Below are 19,696 nucleotides of genomic sequence, written 5' to 3' on the forward strand. Positions count from 1 at the left end.
ACACCCTTATAGTACTGGGTAGGACCCGCCTTTGCCCCCGGAACAGCTTGAATTCTTCATGGCATGGATTAAAGAAGGTGCTGAAAATATTCCTTAGAGATCCTGGTCTATGTTGATATGATAGCATCAAGCAGTTTCTTCAGGCCTGTCGGCTGCACATTCATGCTAGTTTTGGAGTAAAATTTAGCTTTCTACTCGTTAAGTGTTTGTATTTTCTTTAGATACATATCTGTTAGAGAAAACGCAGTCTATAAAAGGAAAACTATATTATCATACTCACTTTCTTAAGTCGGTCCTCCATATCTCGCTGGAGCTGCGCAGTATGAGCCACTTGTTGCAGTGTGTGTGCATGCTTGTGAAGACCCATCTCGTCTACGTGAGCCAGAGTGAGGGAGGAAGGCAACGGCTCACTAAGGGCTGCATCTATCTCTTGCCAGTGTCTTGGACGAAGTGCAGAATCTGTGAGCGCCTCCAGCACTGGCAGCTACGTGAATTAAATACTACTGAAAAACACTAAGATTATTTGCTATTTCAGCGGTGATATTTCTCAATATATACACACAGGATTTACTTCAACCCTTATTTGCTAATTAAAGTATCATTGTTAATGAATAAAGGTTGTCGCACTTAATTTTAACCAGAGTTGTCTTCAACTAGATACTCCTTAGGTGGTCGTTGTTTCCCAGCGACCTTAATGGTTCCCATGTAGTCAAAACCTTAAACCTAATAAGATAACCTTGATATTTAAAATAGATTAAACTGTAATGGTAAGGAGACTGACAACTTTAACATTACCATTACTTGATATTATGATTCAACAAAATGCTTTCTATAGGTTTACATTATTTGATGTTGAATAATCTGTTGATAACGGCTTAATATAACAAAATTACGGATTGGAATGCTGTTTACACCAGCAGTGTTTCTTCAAACTTTTTTTTGCCACATACCCTACCCTACTCCCGCGTTTTGAAAAGAAAGTCAGACATAGGTAAGATCATTTCAAGCTTTTGACTCATTAGCTTAGTCATACTGCATTAACTGACAGATCGATATGAGATTTACCTGCTCAGTGTAGTTGGCCTGCGACCCACTCAAAAGCATCAATACCGGGTCACAACCCGTACTTTGAAGACTATAATCATGTGGGAGCGCTAAAACCGTAGGATTAAACACCTCATGTGGGGGGGATGGAAAGTATTCAGGCTCAATTCAGGGAACCTGAGCACAGATCCAAGTCCCTAGATCAAGAGCCCCTCAGCAGCGTCAAGGAACCTCCCTTGAGGGGCGTACTTTGAAGAACACTAGTATATAACATCGATATTTAAAACAAAGTAAGTCCTCGATGACGTACTGATTTTCTTGCGTTATCCTGGGTGGCTAACCCTCTGGGTTAAAAATCCAAACAAATGTTATCTTATGTGTGTGTACATACACAGTGAGGTGTACCTTATGTGTATATACAGCGAGAGGTGCATTTGTTTCAGTGTATATACAAATGAGTTTACAATTATTCTTAAAATTAGTGTACAGGTGAGTTGTTGTCTTAAAGATTTCTTCCATAAGCAAACAGGGCATTTAATGGCGTCATTATCAAAGTGTGATAACTGACCTTCTCTTGGAGGTGTGTGATTAGTGACTGGAGATGGAGGAGGACGTCAGAGTGTGCAGTGGCAGCCATCAGGTAGTCCAGTTTCTCACGGTACTTCAGCGTCACCCCGCTCACCTCCTTCACGTCCAGGCTCCGCACCTCATTCTGATCAACACGTGCGAAAAGATAATTATGATCCAGAGCTCAGCACGGCTATGCCAAGAAGCAGTCTTGCAACACCATTGCTAGGCATGCACCACTGAGCCGCTCTACTAAAGAAAGACCCGTGTCAGGTATTTTTCTATGATAAACTAAACAACGACGATTTCTTAAATCTTATAAAATCCTTAATTGTAACCTAGATTCAGTAATTAGTATGAAAACTGATGCAACTAGGAATCATTCTGGGACATTAACCAACTGGTATTCGCCAAAATTCTATTAGGAGGATGAACTAAACAATCATATTAAAATTTAAGTATGTTGCTATTTGACAGAACTTTATGCAATGAGATTACAGTTATTATAAGCAAGATTTTTTTTTTAAATAATGTAACAATAATGAGTTCTCATACTATCAGTGATTTTATGGAAGTTTTCAATACCATATTTTATAACATTAATTTAATTTTCCTCTTCCCATCTAGCCTATCACTATAATTAAATGCAGTTATCAAAAAGTTGGTTGTGTAAAATGTGTTCTAGTTGTGGAAAATTAAATTTACCTGGATGAATCTCATTAGATACATACCAATAAATGGTAACAAAGATAATTATTCTTTATCAAGATTACAGAGACAAGTAGGAATTTTACGACACCTAGGGGGCAAAATATGTCCCCCTTCCATACCTACTACAATCTATATCTCCACAAGTCACTCTGGACCTATATTAATTTCAAGTGAATTAATTTCAGGAATTCTGGTAAAATATTAATATAAATATTTGGACTGTATATTAAATTTTAAAAATGAATACATATACATTGAAGGAGAATTTATCTTAATACCACTCACCAATTAGTCTGTAGATTACGATGTGTCATATACAAAACCCCCTGCCTAAAATATGAAGAAAATACTGGCCAGAATTTCAACATAAATAGACATCACTCAGCTGTGGTAATATCCTGTTTCCATCTAATTACGGAGTCCTGTTCAGTCGCTTAATTCTCACGTTCTGCAGGACTGCAATTCCAACAATTTCGGCTCCTATTTGAGAGGTTTTAAGCCCAACATAACCTCTAGAGCGACGAAAATTCTTCTGATTTTTATTAACGTTTCTCTTGGTCAGTTCAAAACAATGGCAACTCTCCCCCCCACGACGCTCACCCATTTCGCTGGTTCTTTATTTATTTACAAGTTAATTTTTATTACCTACAATATATTCCATCAATTTACATACAAAAAACACTGTATTTTCGGAAAATATAGTATTTTCCACACTAGTCATACCTAGAGCTCAACACGACCACTGTGAGTGAAACTATTTCATTATGATACTGTTCAAGGTCAGTCTTACGACAAGGAATCATCCTGATAGTACCCATAAAAGATGACAGGTTAGTATATTTTATGAAACCAGCGTTTAGTCCATAGATTGACGTTATTTGTGTATTGCTCCAGTCACGGTATTGTGCCTTTTTTTTTTTTGTTATTTACCATTGAAATTCTGATTTTACTGGGCTCTTCGTACATGAATAGTACGTGAAAGACTAGTCACCCAAGGATGAGATTTCCCTTCCAACACACAAAAAGTGATCCAGCTCCAAAAGAGGGAAAAAAATGGGTAAGACTATTCGGTACTCTGCTGTCTCCACTCACCTGGTACCAACGCTCCGTGAGCTCCTCCCACTCATATAGTGAGCGCCAGAGTAGCATCTTCAGGGAGATCTCTTGCTCGACCTCCACCAGGTCCTTGAAGGGGCACACAGGCATCTGTGGAGTAATTCAACATTCTGAGGTTCTCAGAGTAAACCACAATGAGAGGTTTCAGATATACTGAACAGAAACACTAAAATTTTGTTAAGGTTATTGACTTGGAGCAAGTTTATAGGGCAGCGTCACTCATCCTATGAGTGACCATGCCACCAAATGTGTGAACTCAATTAAAGTCGTAACAAACGACTGTAAATAAATAAAGATGGATGACGGATTGCACCATGGTCCTAGTATGGGCAAGTCTAGCGCTTTACTGCTGAGCTATGGAGCTTCTAATAGGAAAATTTGTTGTTATATTAATGTATCCGCCAGCAGCGCTATCTGTGACCTAACCGACTCTCCACAGCTTCATCAGCCTCCACAGTAAATCTATCTTCTCTTCCCTCAAAGTTATATATTCTATGTATTCCATTTTAACATTAATTTGCACATTTCAACATTAATTTACATATATATATATATATATATATATATATATATATATATATATATATATATATATATATATATATATATATATATATATATATATATATATATATATATATATATATATATATATATTGTGGAAAATTACATTTATCTGAATGTATCATTATATACATAATAGTAAATGAACAAAGATTATTATTTATCAGTTAGACAAGTAGGAATTTGGGACACCTAGGTCGCAAAAAATATCCCCCTTCGATACCTACCACTGTCATATCCACAAGTTGCTCTGGACCTATTAATTGCAAATGAAAAATACATCACCAGGAATGCTGGTAAATATATAAATTTGTGGACTATATTAAATTAATAAAGAATTATATATATACACATTTATATAACAGAAAGAGAATATCTTAATATCACTCACCAATTTGACTGGAGATTAAGGTGTATCATACTCAGAAAACCTCACTAACTAAATTTATGAAAATACTGGCCAGAATTATAACATAAATCTAAATAGCTTATCTGAGGTTCCTGGAGCTGTCTTGTCCAGTCGTCTGATATCTTAATTAATGCAGGAATGCACATCCAACAATTTCGTCTCCTATTTGAGATGTGTCAGCCCAAATTTGACCTCTAGAGCACGAAAAATTCTTCCCATTATTCTAACGTTGTATCCAATTCAAAATAACAATGGCTGTCTTCTGCCCAGACAGAGGCTTTCCGTTTTCTATGACAAATATTATTAAATACAGTATGGCCATCTATTTACATATAACTACTGTATTTCTGGAAAATATATACGGTATTTTCCACACACACACACACACACACACACACACATATATATATATATATATATATATATATATATATATATATATATATATATATATATATATATATATATATATATATATATATATATATATATATATATATATATATATATATATATATATATATATATATATATATGTCGTGCCGAATATGTAAAACTGGTCAATTAGCAAGAACTCATTTAAAATTAATTCTTTTCTGAAATTTTCTCTTATACGTTTAAAGATATATTTTTTTCATTAATGTTAATGTAAAAAATTTTAATTTTGCACCAAAAGAATCTTAGAAAACTTACCTAATCTTATTATAACAGGAGAAATATATTTTAGCCTAACCCAACTAAATATATTTTAGATTTGTTTACAATAATTTAATACTAAACAAACACAGTGAAATATATTTTTTTCGTTAGGTTCAGAATGATTTTGGCGAAATTATTGCATACACAAATTTTCACTTGTCCTATATGGCAAGATGATCGTTCCTTTTTAAGCCAAGATCGCAAATTCTGCCTATTCGGCACGACATATATATATATATATATATATATATATATATATATATATATATATATATATATATATATATATATATATATATATATATATATATATATATATATATATATATATATATATATATATATATATTAGTAGTAGTAGTAGGTTGGTAGACAGCAACCACCCAGAGAGGTACTACCGTCCTGCCAAGTGAATGTAAAACGAAAGCCTGTAATTGTTTTACATGATGGTAGGATTGCTGGTGTCTTTTGTCTGTCTCATAAATATGCAAGATTACAGGCATGTCTTGCTACTTCTACTTACACTTAGGTCACACTACACATACATGTACACGTTTATTTATACACACTCATCTGAGTTTTCTTTGATTTTATCTTAATAGTTCTTGGTCTTATTACTTTTCCTTTTATATCCATGGGGAAGTGGAATAAGAATCTTTCCTCCGTAAGCCATGCGTGTTGTAAAAGTCAACTAAAATGCCGGGAACAATGGGCTAGTAACCCCTTTTCCTGTTAAGATTACTAAAAAGAATAATAATAATAAAATTGTCAAAGTGGGAAGTCTGAATGTGCGTGGATGTTGTGCAAATGATAAGAAAGAGATGATTTTGGATGTTATGAATGAGAAGAAACTGGATGTCTTGGCTTTAAGTGAAACAAAGCTGAAGGGGGTGGGAGAGTTTCAATGGAGAGGAATAAATGGGATTAGGTCAGGGGTTTCAAATAGAATTAGAGCTAAAGAAGGAGTAGCAATAATGTTGAAGGATAAGCTATGGCAGGAAAAGAGGGACTATAAATGTATAAATTCAATGATTATGTGGAGTAAAATAAAGATTGGATGTGAAAAGTGGGTTATAGTAAGCGTGTATGCACCTGGAGAAGAGAGAAGTGTAGAGGAGAGAGAGAGATTCTGGGAAATGTTGAGTGAATGCGTGGGGAGTTTTGAATCAAATGTGAGAGTAATGGTGGTTGATTTCAATGCTAAAGTGGGTAAAAATGTTATGGAGGGAGTAGTAGGTAAATTTGGGGTGCCAGGGGAATATGTAAATGGGGAGCCTTTAATTGAACTATGTGTAGAAAGAAATTTGGTAATAAGTAATACATATTTTATGAAAAAGAGGATAAATAAATATACAAGGTATGATGTAGCACGTAATGAAAGTAGTTTGTTAGATTATGTATTGGTGGATAAAAGGTTGATGGGTAGGCTCCAGGATGTACATGCTTGTAGAGGGAAACTGATATATCGGATCATTATTTAGTTGTAGCTACAGTTAGAGTAAGAGGTAGATGGGAAAAGAGGAAGGTGGCAATAACAAGTAAGAGGGAGGTGAAAGTGTATAAACTAAGGGAGGAGGAAGTTCGGGGAGATATAAGCGACTGTTGGCAGAAAGGTGGGCTAGTGCAAAGATGAGTAGTGGGGGGGTTGAAGAGGGTTGGAATAGTTTTAAAAATGCAGTATTAGAATGTGGGGCAGAAGTTTGTGGTCATAGGAGGGTGGGGGCAGGAGGAAAGAGGGGTGATTGGTGGAATGAAGAAGTAAAGGGTGTGATAAAAGAGAAAAAGGTAGCTTACGAGAGGTTTTTACAAAGTAGAAGTGTTATAAGAAGAGCAGAGTATATGGAGAGTAAAAGAAAGGTGAAGAGAATGGTGATAGAGTGCAAAAGGAGAGCAGATGAAAGAGTGGGAGAGGCAGTCAAGAAATTTTAATGAAAATAAGAAAAAATTTTGGAGTGAGTTAAACAAGTTAAGAAAGCCTAGGGAAAGTATGGATTTGTCAGTTAAAAACAGAGTAGGGGAGTTAGTAGATGGGGAGAGGGAGGTATTAGGTAGATGGTGAGAATATTTTGAGGAACTTTTAAATGTTGAGGAAGAAAGGGAGGCGGTAATTTCATGCACTGGCCAGGGAGGTATACCATCTTTTAGGAGTGAAGAAGAGCAGAATGTAAGTGTGGTGGAGGTACGTGAGGCATTACGTAGAATGAAAGGGGGTAAAGCAGCTGGAACTGATGGGATCATGACAGAAATGTTAAAAGCAGGGGGGGATATAGTGTTGGAGTGGTTGGTACTTTTGTTTAATAAATGTATGGAAGAGGGGAAGGTACCTAGGGATTGGCAGAGAGCATGTATAGTCCCTTTATATAAAGGGAAAGGGGACAAAAGAGATTGTAAAAATTATAGAGGAATAAGTTTACTGAGTATACCAGGAAAAGTATACGGTAGGGTTATAATTGAAAGAATTAGAGGTAAGACAGAATGTAGAATTGTGGATGAGCAAGGAGGCTTCAGAGTGGGTAGGGGATGTGTAGATCAAGTGTTTACATTGAAGCATATATGTGAACAGTATTTAGATAAAGGTAAGGAAGTTTTTATTGCATTTATGGATTTAGAAAAGGGATATGATAGAGTGGATAGAGGAGCAATGTGGCAGATGTTGCAAGTATATGGAATAGGTGGTAAGTTACTAAATGCTGTAAAGAGCTTTTATGAGGATAGTGAGGCTCAGGTTAGGTTATGTAGAAGAGAGGGAGAATACTTCCCGGTAAAAGTAGGTCTTAGACAGGGATGTGTAATGTCACCATGGTTGTTTAATATATTTATAGATGGGGTTGTAAAAGAAGTAAATGCTAGGGTGTTCGGGAGAGGGGTGGGATTAAATTATGGGGAATCAAATTCAAAATGGGAATTGACACACTTACTTTTTGCTGATGATACTGTGCTTATGGGAGATTCTAAAGAAAATTTGCAAAGGTTAGTGGATGAGTTTGAGAATGTGTGTAAAGGTAGAAAGTTGAAAGTGAACATAGAAAAGAGTAAGGTGATGAGGGTATCAAATGATTTAGATAAAGAAAAATTGGATATCAAATTGGGGAGGAGGAGTATGGAAGAAGTGAATGTTTTCAGATACTTGGGAGTTGAAGCGTCGGCGGATGGATTTATGAAGGATGAGGTTAATCATAGAATTGATGAGGGAAAATAGGTGAGTGGTGCGTTGAGGTATATGTGGAGTCAAAAAACGTTATCTATGGAGGCAAAGAAGGGAATGTATGAAAGTATAGTAGTACCAACACTCTTATATGGATGTGAAGCTTGGGTGGTAAATGCAGCAGCGAGGAGACGGTTGGAGGCAGTGGAGATGTCCTGTCTAAGGGCAATGTGTGGTGTAAATATTATGCAGAAAATTCGCAGTGTGGAAATTAGGAGAAGGTGTGGAGTTAATAAAAGCATTAGTCAGAGGGCAGAAGAGGGGTTGTTGAGGTGGTTTGGTCATTTAGAGAGAATGGATCAAAGTAGAATGACATGGAAAGCATATAAATCTATAGGGGAAGGAAAGAGGGGTAGGGGTCGTCCTCGAAAGGGTTGGAAAGAGGGGGTAAAGGAGGTTTTGTGGGCGAGGGGCTTGGACTTCCAGCAAGCGTGCATGAGCGTGTTAGATAGGAGTGAATGGAGACGAATGATACTTGGGACCTGACGATCTGTTGGAGTGTGAGCAGGGTAATATTTAGTGAAGGGATTCAGGGAAACCGGTTATTTTCATATAGTCGGACTTGAGTCCTGAAAATGGGAAGTACAATGCCTGCACTTTAAAGGAGGGGTTTGGGATATTGGCAGTTTGGAGGGATATGTTGTGTATCTTTATACGTATATGCTTCTAAACTGTTGTATTCTGAGCACCTCTGCAAAAGCAGTGATAATGTGCGAGTGTGGTGAAAGTGTTGAATGATGATGAAAGTATTTTCTTTTTGGGGATTTTCTTTCTTTTTTGGGGTCACCCTGCCTCGGTGGGAGACGACCGACTTGTTGAAAAATATATATATATATATATATATATATATATATATATATATATATATATATATATATATATATATATATATATATATATATATATATATATATATATATATATATATATATATATATATATATATATATATATAACAGTTTTAGAAGCTTTGATTAAAAACTAAAATAGCGACTGGACTTACTTTTATTATAAAAAACCTACCTGGAATGTTGTCTGGTAGTCTATGACTGTGGTGGCCTGGGTGCGTATGGTGGAGGCTCGTGAGTCTGCTGCCTCCAGCATCTTCAGCGCCTCCTCCCGATCACTCGTCACCCGCAGGAACCGCAGGGCCTAAACGGAGACATACATTTACACATTTCTTTCACTGGGGAAGTACTCAACCTTTACAGGGTCATACAGCGCCATGGGGAATGGGAAGGAATCAGATTCGATCCCCAAAAAAAACGTTGTTTTCTAGTAATACATCATTTTTTAGCCTAGGACGCGACGCTGGTAGTGTCTCGGTGAGCAGGTGATAAAAGTCATCACAAAAATCATTAACAATAAACTTCAGTAAGTTGTTGCTGTTATTATTCATGGAGAAGCGCCATGTTCATAGGAGTTGCGTAAGTATTAGCTATAAAGACATTAAAATAACTTTACTGAAAAGAGTGCATAATATTTCTCTGCTCCACGAGTTTTAAGCTAATTAACAAATTGTCTTAGCATTCACCTTGATAATAACTTACAAGATTCTAGAAAAGAAAAAGATCAATTATCCTAGTCCCTTGTTAAACGCTCGCCTCCCTCCCATTAACGAATGATTTATCGTGAGGTGTACTTATTTATTCGGCGGTTATAGTTATTTATTTCGTCGCTAATATTCTTTCGTACTGGGACAATAAGAAACCGCACCTGGACTTGCTCTGCGAGCTTTGCTGTCTCGGCGGCCACCTCCTCGATCTCCTTGTCTAGCAGTTGCTTCAACTTGCGAATAGCTGTTGGTCGCTCCATGAGGCTACGACGAACAGATTTACGCAACCTTTTCACCTCCTTCTGTAGCGCTTCATATTTATTGTGTACCTGCAAGGATCAAGTGTGTAACAAGAATCCAGTTTTGTAGTTTAACAATTTTATTATGCTACCCATCCTGTGGGCGGCAGTCAAAAGATGACAGAGGTACATAATGGGTCCAGGGACTGAGACACAAAGTTTTGATAGCTGAAAAAATTACAAAGGTAATGAACTATTTACATATGTATATCTAGTGACAATCTTAATGTGTTATTTATGCAAACATTAATTAGGTCACACACAAAAAAGTGGTAATGCTTTATTTACAGTGAGTCAAATCAACACAATTTACTGAAAACAAATACAAGCATAAACCGAAGAACAAAAGAATTACCTGTTGAATAATTTTTAACAAATGAGCTACGAAAAGTGATTTGTACTCTTTGAAGACGCTAAATGTTTTGGTGAAATAAGTTGTAACGTAATAAAGGAACACTGCAACATGCCTTGAATCATGTGTGGATGATGAAGGGGCTTACCTCAGCGTGGAGTGTAATATGGTAACCTTGGATCATCTCGTAGGCCTTCCTGATCACTTCCTCTTCACGGTTCACCAGCTCCATCTATAAAAAACAAAACAGAGAAAAATCAGTTTTATATTTTCCTCATTCCTTTGTAAACCATTTATTGGACGGTAGGAACTAAATAAAACTTGCCATATTTTTCTTCTTTTTAAAGAATCAAATTATATACGCAAAGTTTAGTAATATAATATTTGAAAATTGAATGACTCACCTGATTCTTGACCTCTGTGACATAGTTGAGGAGAGTAACGACCTGTTGGGCTGTGACGGGGGCCAGTTCGAGTCCCAGCCACTTGTCGTTAGCATCAGCAAGCAGAGCTCTCACACGCTGGTCGAATCCCCTAAAGTGAGTTTTGCTTTCAGTTTCTTCAACTTTTTTTTATATTATTTTATTTTATATTATATAGTTTCTAAAACTTCTTTGCTGTGTGTAAGAAATGTTCCTAGTATTTTTTTTAAGTAAAACATGTTACTGAAAAAAATATTAGCGCTGCCTGATCCATATGGGTTTAGCTCTTAATAATTATAAAAATATTTATTATTTATACAGGAGGCTCTCACTGGCTGACATCTTGGTGTATGCGCTGCTGCTGCTGGCGCAGAGAAGTGACAAGGAGCTTCCTAGCAGCGGTCTGGTCCACCTGCAGGAGACCGAGTGCCACCACTTCCTTAAGCCCCCTGGCCGCCTCCACTAGTCCCTCCACCTGTGCCAGCCATGACCCCAACTCACTCAGCTCTGTAATACGAAGCAACTAGAGACTAGAAAGCATCAGGAACGCCAGTGATGAGTGTTCCCATTTTTTGTCTTGCATTGTTAGAACATGTTATTTTATGTCAGTAACATTAAATACCGCTTCCTAACGTCATAATCATATGACCTTATTTTATTTTATTTTATTATATATTTTTCGTGTATCCGTGTTCGTAGTCTTGGTTAAACTTGTTCTATATTATAGCATCTCTGTGATGTTTATCGTTGTTCATAATATTTTTATCACTTGTTTCTGTGTCATAAACACAAATACTAACACTTGTAAACATCTATGATCCAAGACTCTTCAACCTTACACCCGGTCATAGATATGGAAAATTGCATTTATCTGAATGTAACTAATTATGTACATAACAGTAAATGATAACAAAGATTATTATTTATCAATGTTACATAGACAAGTAGGAATTTGGGACACCTAGGTCGCAAAAATGTCCCCCTTCGATACCTACCACTGTCATAACCACAAGTTGCTCTGGACCTATTAATTAAATGAAATATACATACACCAGGAATACTGGTAAATATATAAATTTGTGGACTGTATATTAAAAATAATAAATGGTTATATATATACACAATTACATAACAGAAGGAAAATATATCTTAATATCACTCACCAATTTGACTGGAGATTAATGTGTATCATACTCAGAGAACCTCACTCTTAACTAAATCTATGGAAATAATGCTGGCCAGAATTATACACAAATCTAGAGAGCTTATCTGAGGTTCCTGGAGAGGTCTTGTCCAGTCGCCTGATATCTCAAGTTATGCAGGAATGCATATCCACCAATTTCGCCTCCTATTTGAGAGGTGTCAGCCCAATTTTAACCTCTAGAACACGAAAAATTCTTCCCATTTCACCAACGTTTTAATACAAATTCAAACAAAATGGCGACTCTCCTGCCCAGACGCAGGCTTTCCGTTTTCTATGACAAATATTCTTAAATACAATATGGCCATCTATTTACATATAAATACTGAATTTCTGGAAAATACGTATATACAGTATTTTCCACAATAGATGTGCAAATTTTGCCCGAACAAAGGTAGAAAAAAATCTTCAAGAAGCAAATTATCTAGTGCTTTCAAAATGCCAGATTAACAGTTTGGTGCTACGGGTCGCGAGCTACAATCTTGGTTGATCAACTCGACAGTGAAATCTAACAAAAAAAAAAAAAAGTCGAAATTTTACATGGGTAAATACACATTCAAAATGACTTTAACTCCAAAATCTGTATTAATTTCTGTTATGCATTTGTGAACGAATTAAACAGCAGATATAAATTCATCGGGATGCGTTGAATACTCAGAATATTTACCAAGAAGCTACTGAAGCACAGCCTTTAAGGGATGCCTTGTTACTACTAAACGGCTCTTGATCCAAGGAATTTGAGATACTCTCCCTTTCCTTGGATTAAGCATCATTATCTCCCATTTTTCAGGCGTTGTAAGATCCTTACACGCTCTTCTCCATGAATATATATAAACCATAAAACACATGTTCATGTACATAATTCATTGCTTCGTTCCATATTAAGTAACTTCCATGATAATAAGACCAGTCACTCAGGGTAACCTAATATCGAAGATAAATACACCAACTAAATATTCTTCCACCCAAATTTACACTGAAGAGAATATATAAAATTTTCTCGAATCTGAGCTTATCGTAAAAATCAGAGCTCTTCTTGAAGAAGGAAAGTTGACATGATTTGAAGAACGCTCTGACCTGAGAGATAACATAATAAGTACACGCATTTAACTGACCTCGATCCTTAGAACGTGACCATAAGTTACCTAGATAAAACCCGATTAGCCTCACCTTGGCCTTGGATGCCCTCCTCGTGCGTCTTCGTGTCGGTCTGCTGCAGCAATGTCCGCAAAGGGTCTACCTCGGCCTCCACCTTTCTCCAGCTATCTTCCAACAAAGCCAGGACGCTTTCGATGTTGTTCCGTAAATGAGAGTCGTCCTCCAGCATCAAGCGAAGCACCAGGTTTTCCTCAGACGTTACTGAGCTTAGTCTGGATAAGAAAACATCGTCTGTTACAATTCATCATCAGCTTATGCTAGCCGTATTTTTTGATATACAAATATTTCAAAAAATCTGCATAAAGACAATTAAAGGAATAAAACAAAGTATACTGAAATTTATTATGGATTTAGTTTTTACCGCTGAAGAGGCTAGTTTATGGTACACTAACCCTATATTCATCTTATGGAAGGCAGTGTAATAGCATATGGACATACGTAAGACCTAAGACATAAAAGTGTTTGCAGATCTTCTCTTATGACCCTCTGTGGGTTTAACGCTTTCCTATGATGATGATGATGATGATAATAATAATAATAATAATAATAATAATAATAATAATAATAATAATAATAATAATAATAATGAAGGTTTACAGAAGCACATCTAAGTAAATTGTATATTTGCAAAATTGCCAACGTGGGTAAATTTTATTCAGGGAGGAATCTTAAATCCAGTGAGTGTCATACTGCTCGGGAGGATTATGATGGGTGAAGGGCAATCAAGGTTTTATCTGAGGAAGGGAAAAGTAGTTCCATTTCCTTGGATTAGGAGCCTTGCACCGGCATCAAGACATCCCTACTCGCCCCTTGAAATGTTGGTAAAAAATAAAAGGAATGGTCATTCACTGTAACTCCCACCTGTCATGGGGTGTGAAGTAAGGAAGAAGTGGTTGAGTAGAGAGCACCGTAGCCTCGCATGACTTTATTACTGCTCGCAGGCCCCCCATCAGCGTCTCCTGCGTGGGTGAACACACCACTGTGCCGCTCTCCACAGTTACCTTCACCAGGAACATGGAACATATTTCCTCTTCGTCTTCCTAGACGAAGAGGAAATATGAGCATAGTTATAGGCATAGATAAGAATGTTTATATACTGTACATCATAAATTTATATGAATTTATAGCCTGATAAATGGAATTGAGTGAGCTGACATGAGTAACTCACTAAGTACTGGCGTATTATAATGATGGAGAAGCGCAAAACCCACACGGGCCATACCAGCTGAAGATGGAAGGTAATTAGCTTTGAGCCAAGAAAGGGGAGAACAACTCCAACACCTTGAATTAAGAGCCCTTCACCAGCACTGGGGGCACCACCCTCCCAGATAAAGAAGTACTGACCTCATGAGACTCGTGTTTAGTGGCAGTTCTGAGGGTCATGGCGTCCAGGAGGCTGGTGATGGTGTTGTGTAGGATGGTCCGCAGCGCTGACGCCACCATCAAGTCCACCACTCGAACCATTCTTATAGGCAGGAAGATCAACGAATTCTTATTTGTGTTTCTTACAAGGAACTGTCAGTAATTTGCAATCCCAATCATTGATAACTGGGACAAATGGCAAATGTGATATGTATGCAAGGGATGGGGTACATCTCTCTGGGGCTGGAGTGGTTGAATTAGCTAACTCGACTGAGGGGGCCATTGCTGACTTGTCTAGAACTTTAAACTGGTAGATTATAAAAGTATGGGTGTGTGTGGGGAAACACTCAACCTGCAGTACAAGGACTGGAAACAGCAGATATTACCAGGATATCTCAGGTATATGTTTAGCAGACAATATTCAAAATAAAGAGACAGTAGAGGGCAGAGAGTGACTAGCTCTCTTAAGGTTTACTATACTAATAGTAGGAGTCTAAGATAGATGAGCTAAGATTACTTGCATGTGCAGGTAATATAGATATTATTGCTATAATGGAGACCTGGTTCAACCTGAAAGACATAGAAATGCCTTCTGAATGTCACATATAAGGCTATAAACTATTCCATACTGATAGGGTCAACAGGAAGGGTAGTGGAGTGGCGAAGTATGTCCGAGATAATTTACATTGTTGCGTTAGACAAGATATAAGATCAGAAGCATCAGACACAGAATCTGTTTGGCTACAGTTTCTCGAGGGTCGTGACAAATTAATTCTGGGTGTGATTTATAGACCCCTAAATCTTGATAGGGAGTACAGTAAGCTGCTATGGGACGAAACTCATAAGGCATCTAGATATGAAAATGTCATGTTAATTGGAGATTTTAACTTTAGACAAATTGATTGTAACAATATAACAGGAAATCTTGTCTAGTGACTTTCTTGATACAATTCAAGATGGTTTTTTAAAACAGTTTGTGACAGAACCAGCTAGAGGAAACAATCTGCTTGACTTGGTTCTTGCCAACAAGGAATCACTAATTAATAATCTTGAGGTAAATGATAAGCTTGGAGAAAGCGATCACAAATCACTTAGTTTCAATATATCATGGAATTACCCAAATAACTGCAATCAAGTCTTTGTCCCAGACTTCCACTTGGCCGATTTCATGGGACTGAGAAATTACCTGGGTGGAATAAATTGGAATGACCTGGCTGTGAATCAGGTAGGTGGTGTTGGTTGCCAGTATGATGTTTTTCAGAGCATAGTTCTAGCTACTCAGACACCTTATGTTCCAAGTAGGGAAATTAGATCAACCAAAAAATATCCCAAATGGATAAACACTAGATTAAAACACTTAATTGATCTAAAGAGAGGCATATATAGGCGTATCAAAAGAGGGGATGGGCAGTTAAGAAATCAACATATTCAATTAAAGAGAGATATAAAATGTGGAATAAGAAAAGCTAAAAGAGATTATGAGGCTAAAGTGACAAAGGATTCGAAGACTAACCCAAAAGGTTTCTTTCAGGTATATAGAAGTAAGATTAGGGACAAGATTGGCCCGCTCAAAAGTAACTCAGGTCAGCTCACTGACAGTGATCGGGAAATGTGTGAAATTTTTAACTCTTATTTCCTCTCAGTTTTTACGCAGGAAGATACTAGCGAAATTCCAGAAATAATAAATTATATAGAACAGGACGATAATAAACTATGCACGATTAGGGTAACTAGTGACATGGTCCTCAGACAAATAAATTAAAACCGAACAAATCCCCAGTCCCTTATGAGCTGTTTACAATGGTTTTAAAGGAATGTAAAGAGGAGCTTAACAAACCTTTGGCTAGTCTTTTCAACATATCACTACAAACTGGCATAGTGCCAGACAAGTGGAAAATGACAAATGTAATACCTATTTACAAAGCAAGAGACAGGTCCTGAGCTTTGAACTATAGACCAACAAGCCTTTCCTCCATAGGAAAATTTATGGAATCAATAATTACCGAAGCAATTCGTAGCCGTCTTAAAAGGCATAAACTGATTAATGAATCTCAACACGATTTTACATAGGGGCGTTCCTGCCTAACGAACTTACTAACTTTTTTTACCAAGGTATTCGAGGAGGTACAGCATGGTAATGAATATGATAATGTGTATATGGACTTTAGTAAAGCTTTTGATAGAGTTCCACATCAGAGGCTACTGAGGAAAATTAAGGCACATGGAATAGGAGAATTTTTTTCTGGGTAGAGGCGTGGTTCACAGATAGGCAGCAGAGAGTTTGCATCAATGGGGAGAAATCGGAGTGGGGGCGCGTCACGGGGTCAAGGGTCAGTGTTGGGCCCCCTGTTGTTCACAATTTATATAAACGACATTAATGAGGGAATAAATAGCGACATAAGCAAGTTTGCTGATGACACCAAAATAGGTCGCCTAATTCATTCTAATGAGGACATTAGAGCACTCCAGGAAGATTTGAATAGACTAATGCAGTGGTCGGAGAAGTGGCAGATGTAGTTTAATATAGACAAATGCAAAGTTCTAAACAATGGACAAGAAAATAACCATGCCACATATAAACTAAATAATGTAGATCTTGATATTACTGATTGCAAAAAGGATTTGGGAGTTCTTGTTAGCAGTAATATAAAACCAAGACAACAGTTCGCAATAAAGCGAACAGAATCTTTGGCTTCATATCAAGGAGCATATTATTATTATTATTATAATCAAAAAAGAAGCGCTAAGCCACAAGGGCTATACAGCGCTGCATCAAGGAGCATAAATAATAAGAATCCTCAGGTTGTTCTTAAACTCTATATATCCTTGGTTAGGCCTCATTTAGATTATGCTGCATAGTTTTTTTTTACCGTATTAAAAAAAATGGATATAAGTGCAATGGAAAACGCACAAAGGAGGATGACAAAGTTGATCCCAAGTATCAGAAATCTTCCCTATGAGGACAGACTGAGATCCCTGCCTGAATCTGCACTCTCTAGAAAGAGGTAGAATTAGGGAGGATATGATTGAGGTGTATAAATGGAAAACAGGAATAAATAAAGGGAAGTAAATAGCGTGCTAAGAATATTTAGCCAAGTACTGTTCGCTTTTATCACAAATACTGTAATTATCAGTATAAGTTAATTTCACTCTTTGTGTATTTCTGAAAGTAATCATCAATCTCAGTGGCATGCAGACTTGTCATTCTGAGGAGTCACTATACTGTAAATGTAAATTGAAAAAAAAAATGTTATTGTGAATTTTATTAATATTTGAGATTATGAGTTCCTCCTTAACTATGAACATAGGAAGAATATCTGCACATTTATAAAAGATTAATAGTAGAAATTTCGCGATTACGTAAATGTAATGAAAACAGTTTTTCACTCAGTTATTTTGTGGTAATATAAATATGTACCTTTGTTCTATCTATACTCCAGTAACCCGTACATAGGAGAGAGGAGCTTACGGCAACGTTTCAGGTAGCCCACTGGGTATTACACTATAGAGGTAATATAGCTCTTTCTCAGTTCTTCGGAAGTATATTCTGGCTTTCCTCCTCGAAGACTTACTTGATGACAGAGGTCTGGGCATGGCGGCGGGTGAGGGATGACCCAGTGTTGCTTCTGGGTGACGCTGCTCTCTTCTCCCCACTCAACAACTCGGACCCTGACCACGCCACGTATTAAAAGTTTGTTTGTGGTAATCTGTGATAAAACTAACTTCTCATGTGTATATCTATCCCTGTAGTTATCTTTAATCCATAGCCATATAAGTTCTCGGCCACCACAATCACCACTATTCTTGTAATGTTTTCTATATCTTTATCTTTGTAATTTAATCACAATGAAAGAGGAACATATTCAAAGAGATTTCATTTATGTATCAATCACATATTCATGGAATATGTGTTCCTTGATACATCACGAATGCATTTGGAATTTTTCTTTCACTTTGGTCAAATTTTGTATATTAAGATATCGTGTATGTTAGATTGTGTTTTATCTCTTATCTATACATCTATTATCTATGGTGATAATTAAACTCACTCTCACCGTCAGCGTCGGCGAGGTGGTCATCAGCGTGCGTCATGCTGGCTACCACCTGCAGAAGAAGTGACCTGAAGGAGGTGAAGCGAGTCCTCAAGCTGGCCAATGCCGCCAGCTGCCTCGCTATCCACGTCTCCATCACTGCCGGTTCCTCACTGTTCACCTGTGATAACATTACTGTAGTTCACTTGGCATATCATCGTACTTCACTAAAATTCATCCACTCATTGACAGTCCTTTATCATTTGCATATACGTATTTAGAAATGGAAGATTGAGCCATCAAGACTTTGTTTAATGAAACACAATACAACACAATATACGCTTTCAAAGCAGTATCTCACTCCCCGCTTATTTGGCATTAACTAAAATTCAAAAATTTCTAATTACATGTAAATTTGTAAAACATATTTCGCTGTTGTATTAAAGAGATTTGCTAATATTTCTAGAAAACAAAAATATTTCTACACACAATGCAATACAGCATATACGGTTACTAACACACCTTCATGTCTTTTTTCTCTTCTATTCCTGATCCCTTTTCTCTCCCTTTCCCCTTTCCGCCCTTCAACACGCACCTGAAGCAGTCCCATGTGGGAGAGGCGGTGGCAAAGAGCAGCAACATTAATGAGAGTGGCATGGAACGGCGGCTGAAGGGTGAGGAGATAGGCAGAGATGCGGGTCTTGGCCTCCTTCACCTTGCGGCACCTGACACTCCGTCGCCACACTTGCCATGTCTTGCTTATTCGAAAGTTTCGAAAGAACCGGATCTGTTCGGATTGATTAGTAGTGGAGAGAACAGCTACGTTAATGAGACACAATATGCGGTTTATGGTATTTTATTAAAACACAATATGCCATAAACCGGATGTCTTAACATTCTTGCCGGAATATAATACCACTGTGAAATTATGTTATATATACATGGATGCATGGAAAGTGCAGTAGTCACAGTTTATATCATAAATATGTCTGGCACAACTG

General features: G+C 37.1%; 1 protein-coding gene across 1 annotated transcript in view; it reads right to left on the reverse strand.

The window, feature by feature from the left end:
• Window positions 1-18,328, reverse strand: part of LOC128689227 (dynein axonemal heavy chain 6-like) — a 33,675-nt gene extending 15,347 nt beyond the window's left edge. Inside the window, exons 1-12 of the mRNA XM_053777363.1 lie at window positions 18,237-18,328; window positions 14,647-14,767; window positions 14,164-14,342; window positions 13,315-13,514; window positions 11,276-11,450; window positions 10,926-11,055; window positions 10,670-10,753; window positions 10,032-10,199; window positions 9,339-9,467; window positions 3,415-3,528; window positions 1,613-1,756; window positions 281-484 (exon numbers count right to left, since the gene is read on the reverse strand). Coding sequence (XP_053633338.1) covers window positions 281-484; window positions 1,613-1,756; window positions 3,415-3,528; window positions 9,339-9,467; window positions 10,032-10,199; window positions 10,670-10,753; window positions 10,926-11,055; window positions 11,276-11,450; window positions 13,315-13,514; window positions 14,164-14,342; window positions 14,647-14,766 — 1,647 coding nt within the window. The 5' untranslated portion in view covers window position 14,767; window positions 18,237-18,328. The remainder of the gene's footprint in view (window positions 1-280; window positions 485-1,612; window positions 1,757-3,414; window positions 3,529-9,338; window positions 9,468-10,031; window positions 10,200-10,669; window positions 10,754-10,925; window positions 11,056-11,275; window positions 11,451-13,314; window positions 13,515-14,163; window positions 14,343-14,646; window positions 14,768-18,236) is intronic.
• Window positions 18,329-19,696: the final 1,368 nt, after the last annotated feature.

This window comes from Cherax quadricarinatus, chromosome 18, assembly GCF_038502225.1.
Source record: "Cherax quadricarinatus isolate ZL_2023a chromosome 18, ASM3850222v1, whole genome shotgun sequence".
Classification (NCBI taxonomy): domain Eukaryota; kingdom Metazoa; phylum Arthropoda; class Malacostraca; order Decapoda; family Parastacidae; genus Cherax; species Cherax quadricarinatus.